This window comes from Garra rufa, chromosome 11, assembly GCF_049309525.1.
Source record: "Garra rufa chromosome 11, GarRuf1.0, whole genome shotgun sequence".
NCBI lineage: Eukaryota > Metazoa > Chordata > Actinopteri > Cypriniformes > Cyprinidae > Garra > Garra rufa.
Genome location: NC_133371.1, coordinates 49292802 through 49308755, shown reverse-complemented (window position 1 = coordinate 49308755; position 15954 = coordinate 49292802). Strand labels below are relative to the sequence as shown.

Below are 15954 nucleotides of genomic sequence, written 5' to 3'. Positions count from 1 at the left end.
ACGCTGGTGTTTGAGATGGAGAAACAGACGCAACGCGCCGCGGAGAAGAACAACATTTGCTCACTGGACGAATTTACTCAATGTCAAGGACTGGTGAGTTCCAATAGTAACCATCAACCAGAATAAAACAGCTAAGTTTAAATACTTTTTTATAGTGATAAAGCATAAAGCTGTCGTTCATTACTAATCTGACCAATCAGAATGAATATTCAAATTACGTCTGATGACGTTTGCTTCCGTCCGAGTGTTTTAGATTGTCAACAAACCAACAGGTGAAGAAAAACTGTCAATTAAATACACATTACTGAAACAAACGAGACAAGAATGAAGTGGCAGTGTTTAATACTGATTTATGGAGTCTTAGAAAATGTGTTCTGTAGAATGTTTGTAGTTACGTCACGATTTGGTCAGTTACCCTCCACATTGGAGATACTCAGATGTAAACAACAGTGTTGACTGCGCGGTTAATGTACTGCTGAATACACTGTTCTGCTGTGTAACTAATGCTGTCTAAACCATGGAAAAAATGTGTGTTGCTAAATCATATAGAGAAGGAGTCAGTAAGCAGGGAAGGCTGCAATATTTTGACCAACTAAAGTTAATAGGTGGTAAAGATACGTACGAGCAGAATTAATGAAGATATTAGCCTGATATTTCACCTACCTGACCAGAAATTATAAGAACAAGATTACCAGTTGAGTTTGGCCAACCACTTAACACCTTTTGTTCCTCAGACAGTTTTTTGCACTCTTCTCCTTGATTTGTTTTAACTTTTGGCAGCCTGTAATAGTACTCCAAATGTTTTATCCAGTCTGACCGATTAGTACAGGCCAAAACATGACAAAAATTGACCATTTTCAGCAGCAATAATCAGCTAAAATATGCAAGTTTTGTTCGGGTCACTGGCATTGTTTACATTCAGGGCCGACAATATGGCCCATTGATGAAAATACTCCATTACTTGTTGTTTTCTCATATCTCAGACTTTCAGTATAGGTATGTGCCAAAAAATTAGAATATTGAGGGAAAGTCTGTTTATTTCAATAATTTGTTTCAAATAGTGAAACTTGTATGTTATATTAGTTCACTACACACAAAGTGAAATATTTCAAGCCTTTATTTGTTTCAATTTTGATGATTATGGATTAAAGACAAAAAACCCAAATCCAGTATTTCACAAAATTAGAATATCATGACAAAGTTCAACATTGTAGGCTCCCTGTGTCTCAAGCTAGTCAGCTAATTATCACAAAACACCTGCAAAGGTTTCCTCAGCCTTTTAACGGTCTCAGTCTGGCTTAGTTCATTAGTAGAATCATGGGGAAGACTGCTGACTTGACGCTTGTGCAGAAGACCATCATTGACAACCTCCATAAGGAGGAAATTGCAATTGCAAAAGAAGCTGGATGCTCACAGAGTGCCGTATCGAAGTATATTAACAGAGTGTTAAGAGGAAGGGAAAAATGTGGCTGGAAAAGGTGCACAAGTGACAGGGATGAGCGTAGCCTTGAGAGGATTGTCAAGCAAGGGCGGGTCAGAAATCTGGGGGAGCTTCATAAGGACTGGACTGAGGCTGGTGTCAGTTCATCAAGAACCACCACATATAGACATCTGCATGACAGCGGCTACAGCTGGAGAATTCACTCCTGAACCAAAAACAACGTCAGAAGCGTCTGTGCTGGGCTGAGGAGAAAAAATACTGGTCTGTTGCCCAGTGGTCCCAAGTCCTGTTTTCAGAGGAAAGCAAATTTTGCATTTCATTTAGAAAATCAAGGTCCCAGAGTCTGGAGGAAGACCAGAGAGGCACCAAAGTCAAGCTGCTTAAAGTCCAGTGTTTAGTTTCCACAGTTAGTGATGGATTGAGCATGTCATCTGCTGCTGTGGGTCCATTGTCTTTTATCAAGTCCACAGTCAACGCAGCTGTCCACCAGGACATTTTAGAGCACTTCATGCTTCCTGCTGCCGACAAACTTTTTGGAGATGATGATTTTATTTTCCAGCAGGATTTGGCCAAAACTACCAGTAGCTGGTTTACTAGCCATGGAATAACTGTCCTTGATTGGCCGGCAAACTGGCCTGACTTAAACCCCATTGAAAATCTATGGGGTATTGTCAAAAGGAAGATGAGGGAACAGAGATCCCGAGATGCAGACGAGCTGAAGACCAATATCAAAGCTCCATCAACTTGGGCTCCATAACACCTCAACTTAGTGCAAAAGGAGGCCCAACAAAGTACTGAGGACATAATACAGTACAGTAACACACTTTTCAGACGGCTAAGGTTTTTTTTGTCTTTAATCATCAAAATTGAAACAAAGGCTTGAAATATTTCACTTTGTGTGTAGTGAACTAATATGACACAAGTTTCACTATTTGAAACAAATTATTGAAATGACTTTCCCTCAATATTCAGTTTTTTGGGCACATACGTGTACATGTGATGTGTTTGCGGTCCTGTCAGCTGTTCCTGGTGTCTGTGGTGTTTCAGGTGGATTGGCCGGTGACCTGTGAGGAGAATCTGGATGAGTCTTCCTCTCATCTCTTCCAGCACTCTGGAGAAATCTACGAAGATCTTAAAGCCAGAGTCCCGTTTCCAAACAGCGATGCTGAATCCCTGAGGAACCACCTGCAGACGCTTGAGACCAGAGTGAAGCTCCAGAACTCCATCTTTACCCAGATGTCTGATTAATTATAAACCTTTAATACGTTTAGTTGAATGTCTCTCTGTCCATCAGTTCTGGATGTTTTGATCATTGTCTCGGCTGTAGAGAAAGGAAAGAGCAGTAGAGCAGCGGCTAGATGGATGATTCTTCAGTTGGATCAGGTATGATAAAGTAGACGTTCCTGAGGTCAGTGTCACAAATCAGAAAGATGTGATGTTCTCACATGATGCGTGTTATTCTCATGAGCACAGTGTTTGTGATGAGATGATGGGCATTAAATCTAAGTGTTTTCTAGAGATGAGCTCAGTCTCCATCTGTGACGATGATTTAAACAGACAGACCTTCACAAAGGTCAGCAGCTCCCTCTTGAGGAGAACACACCTCTGATCCTCATAGGAAACTTGGGTCCAGTTGTCCAAGAAGTTTAATCTGGATCAGAATGATGTGCCAGTTTTTCAAAGCAAAATTTGATTAGATCTTCCTGATCTAGATACAGACTTTCTCAGATTTCCAACTCGGGATTACTAGTGCTCTATGGAGCCTCTAAAGGCACAAAAAAATGAGATGGGGGGGAAATTGCCAATGTTTTGCATTCTAGTTTTGCATTGCATTTACACAAATAACTACTTCTGACTATGGAAGCCCGTAATTGCGACTTTTTATCTCACAATTCTGACTTTTTTCTCACAATTGCATCATATAAACGTGCAATTCTGACTTTTTTTCTTGCGAGTTATAGAGTCAGAATTGCGAGATATAAAGTCCAGTTCTGAGGAGAAAAAAAGAGTGATATGTTCACACAATTGTGAGTTTATATCTTATAATTCTGACTTAATTTCTCAGAATTGCGAATTTATATCATGCAATTGTAATTTTATTTCTCAGAAGTCTGACTTTGTGTCTGACAGTTCAGACTTTTTTCCTCGAAATTGTGAGATATAAACACTTATAAAATCCAGTTCTGAGGAGAAATAAACAATTGATATGTTTATAGGATTGCAAGTTTATATCTCAGAATTCTGACCTTATAACTCGCAATTGCGACTTTATTTCTCAGAGAATTGCAAGTTTATATCTCTTATATCTTTATATTTATAGTTTATATAATTCTGAGGGATTTTTTTTATTAAATATAATATTTTTGTCTGATATTGACAGCTGTTTGGGGATATATTACAAGTTAAAATGTTGTATTTTTTTGGACCAGTTTTAAAGTTTTATTACATTTCTGCTCTTGAAAAATGAATTCACAAAATGTAATTTAATCTTGTGAAAATGTAACAATTCCTTTATAACAGAACATTGCATTTTTTTTGTATTAAATAAATGGCTGCACAACATAGTTTATTTTTTTATCTGTCATAACGTCTTTAACTTTTTATTTGCCACAAAATAGTTTTTCCCTCACTTAATTGAATATTTTAAATATTAGCATCTTGTATAAATAGTTAAAATTTGACATGTATATGCTTGTTTTTGTGCATTCGGGTAGTGAGAATTCTGTGTGTTTAACTTGACTGCGCAGTGCTCCTACAGTCCGCTTTATTTAGTTGAGTGTGTTTTTGATATTGAAATGTGAGCCGGTCCTAATCTTGAGGGATTCGCTCGTATGTGTTCAGTCTCGGTGTTGTTTTAGGCTTTAACGGATTCCATTTGGATTGGAGGCTTTGATAAAGCAGGTCGACGTGTCCGCGGGTCACGCTGCCAGAATCGCCCACGCTTTTGATTTTATTTGGGCTCAGATGTGCTGAACTCATGCGATGTGCTGAAGGCTTTCAAACACACCACCAACAAACAAACACCAGATGAACGTTAGTTCAGGATAACACGCTTTCATAAAAGATCAAACCCACGACATCTTAATGAAATGACAAGCGAGTCTGAGAAAAGATTCACAGACGGTGATGAAGCGCACACGTCTCCTGAGCCAGATGATCCGAATCAGAGCCTTTTATCTGAGAAATGAATAATGTGGTTTTTAGCGTGAGGCCCGTCAGCCGCCGTTTACATTCGGGACATGTTACAAATTATCCGCTAAAACCAACTTTGCGTGACTTGGCAGAGGAACTCACCTACGCTCACTCGCTTTGGGTCAGACTCAGGAGTGTGTGCAAGTCTGAGATGATCCTAAAAACTTCAGGACTTTATAGATTTTACACGAAGGACCTGCTGTAAAACCCTGTGTTAAGATATTATTGTTGCATTTAAATTTTAATCTAAAACTGTAGTTTGGTGTGTTTGACAGACAACATGGAATGTGGAATTGCGAGTTTAAATCCATGCAATTCTGACTTTTTTTTCTCGGAATTGCGAGTTTAAATCCATGCAATTCTGACTTTTTTTCTTGGAATTGCGAGTTTAAATCCATGCAATTCTGACTTTTTTTTTCTCGGAATTGCGAGTTTAAATCCATGCAATTCTGACTTTTTTTCTCGGAATTGCGAGTTTAAATCCATGCAATTCTGACTTTTTTTCTCGGAATTGCGAGTTTAAATCCATGCAATTCTGACTTTTTTTTTCTCGGAATTGCGAGTTTAAATCCATGCAATTCTGACTTTTTTTCTCGGAATTGCGAGTTTAAATCCATGCAATTCTGACTTTTTTTCTCGGAATTGCGAGTTTAAATCCATGCAATTCTGACTTTTTTTTCTCGGAATTGCGAGTTTAAATCCATGCAATTCTGACTTTTTTTCTCGGAATTGCGAGTTTAAATCCATGCAATTCTGACTTTTTTTTCTCGGAATTGCGAGTTTAAATCCATGCAATTCTGACTTTTTTTTTCTCGGAATTGCGAGTTTAAATCCATGCAATTCTGACTTTTTTTCTCGGAATTGCGAGTTTAAATCCATGCAATTCTGACTTTTTTTCTCGGAATTGCGAGTTTAAATCATGCAATTCTGACTTTTTTTTCTCGGAATTGCGAGTTTAAATCCATGCAATTCTGACTTTTTTTCTCGGAATTGCGAGTTTAAATCCATGCAATTCGGACTTTTTTTTCTCGGAATTGCGAGTTTAAATCCATGCAATTCGGACTTTTTTTCTCGGAATTGCGAGTTTAAATCCATGCAATTCTGACTTTTTTTTCTCGGAATTGCGAGTTTAAATCCATGCAATTCTGACTTTTTTTCTTGGAATTGCGAGTTTAAATCCATGCAATTCTGACTTTTTTTTCTCAAAATTGCGAGTTTAAATCATGCAATTCTGACTTTTTTTTTCTCGGAATTGCGAGTTTAAATCCATGCAATTCTGACTTTTTTTTTCTCGGAATTGCGAGTTTAAATCCATGCAATTCTGACTTTTTCTCGGAATTGCGAGTTTAAATCCATGCAATTCTGACTTTTTTTTCTCGGAATTGCGAGTTTAAATCCATGCAATTCTGACTTTTTTTCTTGGAATTGCGAGTTTAAATCCATGCAATTCTGACTTTTTTTCTCGGAATTGCGAGTTTAAATCCATGCAATTCTGACTTTTTTTCTCGGAATTGCGAGTTTAAATCATGCAATTCTGACTTTTTTTTCTCGGAATTGCGAGTTTAAATCCATGCAATTCTGACTTTTTTTCTCGGAATTGCGAGTTTAAATCCATGCAATTCGGACTTTTTTTCTCGGAATTGCGAGTTTAAATCCATGCAATTCTGACTTTTTTTTCTCGGAATTGCGAGTTTAAATCCATGCAATTCTGACTTTTTTTCTTGGAATTGCGAGTTTAAATCCATGCAATTCTGACTTTTTTTTCTCAAAATTGCGAGTTTAAATCATGCAATTCTGACTTTTTTTTTCTCGGAATTGCGAGTTTAAATCCATGCAATTCTGACTTTTTTTTTCTCGGAATTGCGAGTTTAAATCCATGCAATTCTGACCTTTTTTCTCGGAATTGCGAGTTTAAATCCATGCAATTCGGACTTTTTTTTTCTCGGAATTGCGAGTTTAAATCATGCAATTCTGACTTTTTTTTTTCTCGGAATTGCGAGTTTAAATCATGCAATTCTGACTTTTTTTTTCTCGGAATTGCGAGTTTAAATCATGCAATTCTGACTTTTTTTTTCTCGGAATTGCGAGTTTAAATCATGCAATTCTGACTTTTTTTTCTCGGAATTGCGAGTTTAAATCCATGCAATTCTGACTTTTTTTTTCTCGGAATTGCGAGTTTAAATCCATGCAATTCTGACTTTTTTTTTCTCGGAATTGCGAGTTTAAATCCATGCAATTCTGACTTTTTTTTTCTCGGAATTGTGAGTTTAAATCCATGCAATTCGGACTTTTTTTCTCGGAATTGCGAGTTTAAATCCATGCAATTCTGACTTTTTTTCTCGGAATTGCGAGTTTAAATCCATGCAATTCTGACTTTTTTTTTCTCGGAATTGTGAGTTTAAATCCATGCAATTCTGACTTTTTTTTTCTCGGAATTGCGAGTTTAAATCATGCAATTCTGACTTTTTTTTTCTCGGAATTGCAAGTTTAAATCATGCAATTCTGACCTTTTTTTTTCTCGGAATTGCAAGTTTAAATCATGCAATTCTGACCTTTTTTTTTCTCGGAATTGCGAGTTTAAATCCATGCAATTCTGACTTTTTTTTTCTCGGAATTGCGAGTTTAAATCCATGCAATTCTGACCTTTTTTCTCAGAATTGCGAGTTTAAATCCATGCAATTCTGACTTTTTTTTTCTCGGAATTGCGAGTTTAAATCCATGCAATTCTGACTTTTTTTTTCTCGGAATTGCGAGTTTAAATCCATGCAATTCTGACTTTTTTTTTCTCGGAATTGCGAGTTTAAATCCATGCAATTCTGACTTTTTTTTCTCGGAATTGCGAGTTTAAATCATGCAATTTTGACTTTATCCCTCAGAATTGAGTGTTAAAATCATGCAATTCTGACTTTATTGACTTTATATTATATCTCAGAATTCTAAGAAAAAAAGTCAGAATTGTGAGATAAGTCGCAATAACCTTTTGGACAACATGGACGTAATCTGAGATGAGCGTTCTCTCAGTTGTTGAACAGAGAAAACCAGATAAGTGCATGATTCATGAAGCGGATCAGAAGCGTGTTTGCCGTTCTGTATAAACACCCGTCCAGATAAAGGCCTCACCAACAAATCTCACAACACGCCACTCCATAGAAAGGTATATAGCTGTTTATTGAAATGAATCTATAATCATATAAAACCTCAGATTTATAGCAGCAACTTATAAACTCTTGCAAACTCTGTGTGTGTGTTTGCAGCACTGCGTTCATCAACTCAGAGCCAGCGGCACATAAATATCATAAATAACACACAACAACACGTGGACACGATCGCTTTAGAGCGCTTATGAGAAACTAAATAACGTCAAGGTAAAGTTTACCAGAATAAATCCCATTGTCTTGTGTCTCAAGATGAAGGTGGATTGATGAGGAAAAGGAAAATGAAAAAGACAAACACTGTATTAGAATAAACACCATCACTGATGAGTCACGTGGGATTTTTAGAATTAGAATAAATGGCAAACCCAAAGATTGAAAAACTAAATTTGAATAAAATTAAATAAGGGAACTGCTATTATTGTAGAAGTATGGAAGCCCACTGAATAAAAATAAAAAAGCAACTGTGACTTTTTATCTCACAATTGACTTTTTTCTCAGAATTGCATCATATAAACTCGCAATTCTGACTTTTTGTCTCAGAACTGAGATATAAGCACCATTGTGAGATATAAAGTCAGAATTCCTAGATATAAACTCACAATTGTGAGAAATAAACTCAGAATTGCAAGATATAAAGTCAATTTCAGGATATAAACTCACAATTGTGAGAAATAAACTCAGAATTGCAAGATATAAAGTCAATTTCAGGATATAAACTCAGAATTGCAAGATATAAAGTCAATTTCAGGATATAAACTCACAATTGTGAGAAATAAACTCAGAATTGCGAGACATAAAATCAGAATTTCAGGATATAAACTCAGAATTTAGATTTTTTTTCTTGCATTTGCGAGTTAAAATCATGCAATTCTGACTTTTTTTCCTCAGAATTGTGAGATGAACTTGCAATTGCAAGTTATAAAGTCCAGTTCTGAGGAGAAAAAGACTGATATGTTCATAGAATTTCTTACTTTATAACTTGCAACTGCAACTTTTTTCCCAGATTTGTGAGTTAAAATCATGCAATTCTGACTTTATTTCTCAGATTTGAGTTAAAATCATGTAATTGCAACTTTGTTTTCTGAGAATTGCTAATTAAAACCATACAATTCTGACTTAAGTTTTAGATTTGTGAGTTAAAATCATGCAATTGCAACATTATTTCTCAAATGTGTGAGTTACAATCACGCAATTGCGACTTTTTCTCAAAATTACAAGTTCATGAAATTCTGACTTTATAACTCACAATTGTGAGAAAAAAAGTCAGAATTGTGAGATAACGTTTTTATTCAGTGGTGGAAATGGGCTTCCAGATAGAAGTGAGGGCTGCAAATGAGAAGGGAATGTCTCTAAAGGAAAATCAAAAGTGGTCAGCATGAATGTGGAAGGGATGTAGGTGTATTTATACATTATAAATGGATGTATATAAACGGTGTGATATTTCAAGCCGTGTCAGACACACAGAACACACACGGCGCTGCTGTACAGAATGAGAATAATCATCTGTATAAATGCGCTGCAGTGTTTATTTGGTGTTTTCATTCTTATGGGCTCTAACGGTGGTGAAAGTGCCGCAACGGAAACATACACATCTCTATGAAATACAAAAATAGCTTTATCTCAAAACACCGATGAGCATTTCTAACTGTTTGTTTACACCAGTCCGAAACACTTTCCTATACGAACGTGCCTTTTGTCCACTGCTTCTTGTGTGAATCAAGGGTTTTGATGAATCGGACGAGTAAAGCGGAGCAGACGCCGTCTCTGGTGTTTTTTCACGCCAGCTTCTTCTCGTCCTCCCTGCACTTTCGAGGGATGAAGTGAGAAGAGATGCTCTCTTTCCTCGTCTTCTTTCCTCTCAGCGGCCGGCCCTTCTGCGACAGAGAGATGAACATCTCTTTGCCGTTTTTAGTCCATTTGACGGACGAGTACGCCGTGTAGTAGTTCTCTAAAAACACTTCTTTGAAGTTGCAGCTGTCGTTGTAGTCTTTCTGTGTGGGAAAGAAGAACAGATCGTATGGGGCGTCAGAAACGAGATGTATTGTGTTATGTTGTGTACGGTTTGCTGGGTTACCCATCGCATTTGTTATATTTACTCTTAAATGAACGATGAGTGTGTGTTAGCTGGAATCAGATTAACTGGTATTTGTTGTGTGTTTGCAGGACGGATGGCTTTATACTTTGCCCTGTAACATTCCGGTGCGGTTCATGGAAATATAATACTGGCTCTTCAGTCCTTTTATGGCCAACACGCCACCCTCCGAAACCGTCCTGATCTCCAGAACACCTGAAACACACACAGCGGACCGGCCTGAGCGCATCAACGCACAAGACATGGGTGTGTTCATAGCGGACGCTGAACTTCAGAGACAAATTTGCTCTGAAATGTCCTTAGAAATGACTTAATTCTTATTAAGGTCATATATGAACTGGCAGATTTATTATAGTTAACTAAAACTAAAATGTAAACTAACTTTCACTAAAAGTAGCACAGGTATATTTGTAGCAATAGCCAACAGGGTCAAAATAATACATTTTTATTTTATGCCAAAAATCATGAAGTTTCATGAAAATATTTTGTAAACTTCTTACCGTAAATATATGAAAACTTAATTTCTGATTAGTAATATGCAATGCTAAGAACTTCATTTGGAAAACTTTAAAGGCGATTTTCTCAATATTTAGATTTATTTCCACCCTCAAATTCCAGATTTTGAAATAGTTGTCTCTAAATATTGTCCTATCCTAACAAACCATACATCAGTGCAAACTTATTCATTCTTTCAGATGGTGTTTAAATCTCAATTTCAAAAAATTACTCTTATGACTGGTTTTGTGGTCCAGGGTCACACAAAAGAAAACTGTAAACTTTGTAAAAGTGAATCAAAACTATATTGACACATTTAGCAACCAATAAAAATGACAAAAATTACTAAAACTTTAACTAAAATGAACAAAAATCTAATTCAAAACAATGGTACACTGCAAAAAAGGCTTATCTTAGTATTTTTGTCTTATTTTCACTCAAAATATTAAAAGAAGTTTCTTAGATAAGAATTTTCAAGTTAAGAAACATTTACTAGATACGCAAAATGACATGAGATAAAAACTAAATAAAGTGCAGTTTGCTTAAAAAAAAGGTCAAATGATCTGCCAGTGGGGTAAGTAAAAAGATTTTTTTCCAGGGTGAAAAACTAAAAACAAGACAAGATCTTAATTTTAAGAGATCTAAATGTTTAATTTTTTGTAGATATTTTGACTAAACACAAGACAAAAATACTAAGATAAGCCTTTTTTGTAATGTAGTATTTAAATAACATCAAATTCTTAGTCTGTAGTAATTATTACTTTATTTGACAGTGTTTGGGAGCTTATGGGGTTTAAAGATAATGTGTGCCATTTTTGGCCTGTTAAAATACTTCTGCTGTATTGCAGTGAAATTATTGTTGCAATTTTTTTTAATGGTGCAAAAATACACACTTGACAGAAATGGATCAAAATCCATTCCTACGTCGCCAAATCTCAGTATGAGACTGTTTAATTACGATCTGCAGCGAGTTAAAGCTCCAGTTGCACAGATATTTGACAGCTGAAGCGTCTGTTTGTTGTGTTTGGATGAGAAGCGGACACGGCTCTTGTCGTTTGGAGCTGCGTGTGTGCGTCTCTGGAAGTGTTTGCTTCACATGTGAGCAGCTCCAGCGGTATAATAAGCTGCTGTCACGGCACAACTCTGACAGACCCTCAGAACGCGTCTGCTTTCCTCTCCTGCGGCGCTGGCCGCCCCTCTCTGACCCTCACTGCATGTCTCGCATGCGCTCCGTGCGTGCAGTTGTCGGCCACATCTGGCTGTATCCATTTTTCTTCTTTTCAGCGCCAGCTGACGTAATCATGTTCCCTCCAGAGCAGAGACTCACGCCGTCACGCCAACACAACATCTTTTCGTGAGTAGTAACCGTACGTGTTTGGGCCTGATGTTATATACGTGATCATTAAAGTCAATAATCAATTATTTGAATATTTATTTGATCAGTTTAATAACTCACTATGTGTCCATGCACAACACATCAGCCTCCAGTCTCATTTTTTTGTTGTTGTTTTGACGCCCTCCACACAAACTAGATTGCAATCACTGAACTGCACCTCCGTTCTGACCACATCTGATAACTAAGTCCTACAACCAAGCGCTATAAATATGCCTGCAAACACCTGTTTCTCTTTACGCCTGTCACTCCTCGTCAAACTGCCACGCGACCTGCTCTCAATCCCACAGGAAATCTGACCAGACGATTCCTTCGCCCTCACATTCAGTGGGAAAACATGCTCTACTAGAACTTAATGCTGATGATACACTGGGTAACTTTTTGAGCACTGTTGCCGGGCAACTTTGACAAATGTTGCGGTCAACGAGCAGCCAGGTGTGATACAGAGCCCACAACTGATCTAAACGATCCAGATAGAGGTGTGTTACCCATTCTCAATGGGAAAGTGCCCAAGCAACATTGCTCAAAAAAAGTTGCCCGTTAAAATTGCCCCTTGTATCATCATCAACTAAACATGAACTTTAGATACAGGTCAAAAATAAATGTACATTCAGTTGAAACTATCATGCAACTTCAGTATTTTCAAATATTCAAATAAGCATCATCTAACGTCTGTCACCCAGTGCTATTATCCTCGACAGAGACATGAAGACCTCAGATGCGTCAGAAGTGAGTGCAGCTCTTACTGTAGCAGTTGTTGGGATCCTGCGTCCCGTTGATGTTCCCGTACTCGTCGATCATCAGAAACCACTGCGTGCGACTGTAGAGGCGTCGGATCCGAACGTCCCCTCCTTCCATGTAGTCGTAGTTCCTGATGTGGCGCTCGTGTTTGGAGCAGTCGGTCACAGACGCGGCCCGCTCTCCATGGCACGCGCACACACGGCTGACCAGCAGCACCAGCCACAGTCCACACGCAAACTTAGGCAGTTTCCATTGCAGCGTCCATCTGCGCATTATACTGCGTTTCTCAAAGAGTTCATGATCCACATACTGAAGGCAAAACTCGGGTTGGATCTTCAAGCTTCTGGTACGATCCTCAGACCTCCTGCTGCAGCAGCAGAATCTCCTCAGAGCTGGCGTTTCTGCTGTTAGTGACACAAATCAACAAACAGACGCTTCACACTGTCCATTCCTGATGAAGATACAGGAGACAGGTCAGTTCCACAATCATCAATAGAAAACATGTATCAAACAGATTCTACAAATATATAGACTTATATAATACTGCTTTATAGAAAACATAGTAATGATGTAAGACACACAAAGGATTCCTGAATTTAACTGAACACTGATATTTACTCAGAATTCACTGCAAGACGTTTGATTATCAAATGACAGATTTTGGAACTGAGGCTGAAGAGAATGACAAATACTTGGAATTGTCCGAGTTGGCATAGCACACGATTCTGTAATATTCAATTATATCTCAATATTCCTCTGTTGCTGCTTAAAATGTCTCAGTGTTGCTCTATCACTATTCTTAATTTCTCAGTGTTGCTCTGCCATTACTTCAAATGTCTCCATGTTGCTACTTTTAATTTCTTAGTGTTGCTCTATCACTACTTTAAATTTCTCAGTGTCATTCTATCACTATTCTCAATTTTCTCAGTGTCACTCTGTTGCTACATTTAATGTCTCAAAGTTGCTCTATTGCCACTTTAAATGTCTCAGTGTTACTCTGTTGCTACATTTAATGTCTCAGTGTCGCTCTATCTCTACTTTTAATTTATCAATGTTGCTTTGTCGCTTCTTCAAATATCCCATTGTCACTGTATCACCACTTTTAATTTCTCAGTGTCGCTTTTTCGGCACACGTAATTTCTCAGTGTTGCTCTATTGCCACTTTAAATGTCTCGGTGTCACTCTATCTCTGCTGTTAATTTCTCAATGTTGCTCTGTCGCTACTTCATATGTCTCAGTGTCATTCTATTTCTACATCAAATCTCAGTGTCGCTCTATCACTACTCTTAATTTTTCAATGTTGCTCTGTCGGCACTTTAAATATCCCAGTGTTGCTCTGGTGCAACTTCAAATGTCTCAGTATCACTCTATTGCTGCTTTAAATGTCTTAATGTCACTCTATTGCTACTTTAATTGCCTTAATATTTCTCTATCTCTACCTCAGGTGTCTCAATATTGCTCTATCACTACTTTAAATGTCTTAGTGTCACTCCATCGCTACTTTAATTGCATCAGTGTCTCTCTATCACTCTTTCAGATGTCTCAGTATCGCTCTGTTGCTACCTCAAATGTCTCAATATCACTATTGTTACTTCAAATGTCTCAGTTTGCTCTGTCACTACTTTAAAATGTCTCAGTGTCACTCTTGTCACTAGTTTGAATGGCTCAATGTCGCTCTGTCACCACCTCAAATGTCTCAATATCACTCTGTCTACTTCAAATGTCTCAGTATTGCTCTATCTCCACTTTACATGTCTCAGTGTCACACTAGCACTACTTTAAATATTTCAGTATAGCTTCAGTATTTCTGCTTTAAATGTCTCAGTATTGCTCTATCACATCTTTAAACGTCTCAGTGTTGCTCTTTCTCTCATTTAAATGTCATAGTATCACTGTTTCTACTCTAAATGTTTCAGTATCACACTATTGTTGGCTAAATGTTTCACTATTGCTCCATTTCTGTTCTAAGGGTCCAAGTCTTGCTCTACTGCTACTTTAAATGTCAGTAGTATATTTGTCTCTGTTTCACTCTGTCTCTCCGTCTGTTTTCTGTCAAATGTTAGGATAATTCCTTTTAAAAACATATTTGAAAGCAGCTTACCTCTGCTTCCAGGATGAGCGCTTCAGTCCCGACGATTCCAGAGAAACTTCCACTGTGACGGAGAGAGAGAGTTTGGGGGCAGCCCGTCTGCGCTGTGCATCTTCTCGTGTTGCTGAACGCTGTGCGATCTCAGATAAAAGCCTCCTGCTGACCTCACTTCTCTGCAATTACGTCTCAGCCACTCAGCTGTCAGTGGGATGCTGGCGCGAGAGAACGAGAGAAAGAGAGAGAGCGAGAATGGGCCGTTTCTGCTGGCCAGGCCTCGGGTGGACGAGAGAGGGAGCCGTAAACAAGAGCGGCGGCCGTTTTCTCTCTCTCTCTCTCTCTCTCTCTGAGGTATGTGGGACGAATCCTGCGAGATCTGCACGCAGACTCTTAAGAAACCGTTGTTGCATCGACGCCCACCGCTTCAACATTTATGAAAAATCACATGCCGTCAGATGGAGGATTTCTCAAGACCCCGCAGTGATCCGAAGGGTCTCGTCTGTCATTTGTTGGTGTGGCACAGACAGACATCAAAGCCAGAGTCGAATTCAAAGGCTGATAGTGAATCTAAGAGGGTCATAAATCTAACGAGGCGGGCCGCAATTGAGAAAAAGCTAAACAGAGGGCCGTTCACTGCTGGAGTGGTTCATCTCTGCAGAATGTCAAGCACTCTTTCACTTTTCCTGTTTGTATTTAGGCAAATTTACAGTTTTACACACCTGGCCTCCGCGGCTCCCAGCACATCAAACGTTCCCAGCGCTCCAGCCCCGAGGGAAGCGTCGCGTACGGCCGACAGACACGCAGACCTCTGCTTTGCTCTTTCATTTCCCAAACGATCGCTCGTAAAACGGCCGATCTGAAAGCTCACGGTCATTTGCAAACGCAGAAGCCGTGCGCTTCCCTTCACCTTAAATACATAATGAAGTTTTACAAGAGCACGCGATCCGAGGATGTTTGTGATTCTGTACGGGAAGACCATCAAACGCAGATGTGTTTCTGCGATCCTGAGCTTCTGCGTATGAACGTTAAAATGGTTTATTGTGCAAAAGAAAGTTGAATCCTTCTTTACGGCCAATATTACACCGCATAAAACACAATCAGCATAAATCGAGCGCAGGTCATAAATGTCGTCTGGGTCGTGTTTACTGTTTGTTTGTGAGTTGATTGGATTTTTAGCATCTGCTGAAGGATTAAATGTAAATGTGGTTGTGTTTTATTATAAGTCTAACATTCACCCAGCGGTTTAATTGTTTTACCACAATGATTTTTGACAGTGCTTCTCTTAACGAGTTTCATCCTCACATAAACACGTTCCTCTCACAGAACGTCCTGGAGACTCAGTGGACTGTAAAGTACTGT

General features: G+C 38.4%; 1 protein-coding gene across 1 annotated transcript; it reads right to left on the bottom strand.

The window, feature by feature from the left end:
• Window positions 1–9294: 9294 nt before the first annotated feature.
• fgf7 (fibroblast growth factor 7) lies at window positions 9295–15287 on the bottom strand. Its single transcript, XM_073850530.1, has 4 exons — window positions 14611–15287; window positions 12515–12960; window positions 9969–10075; window positions 9295–9779 (listed from the first exon to the last, which is right to left on the bottom strand). The coding sequence occupies exons 2-4, from the start codon at window positions 12780–12782 to the stop codon at window positions 9564–9566; spliced, it is 591 nt and encodes a 196-aa protein (XP_073706631.1). The 5' UTR covers window positions 12783–12960; window positions 14611–15287; the 3' UTR covers window positions 9295–9563.
• Between the last annotated feature and the right edge of the window lie 667 nt (window positions 15288–15954).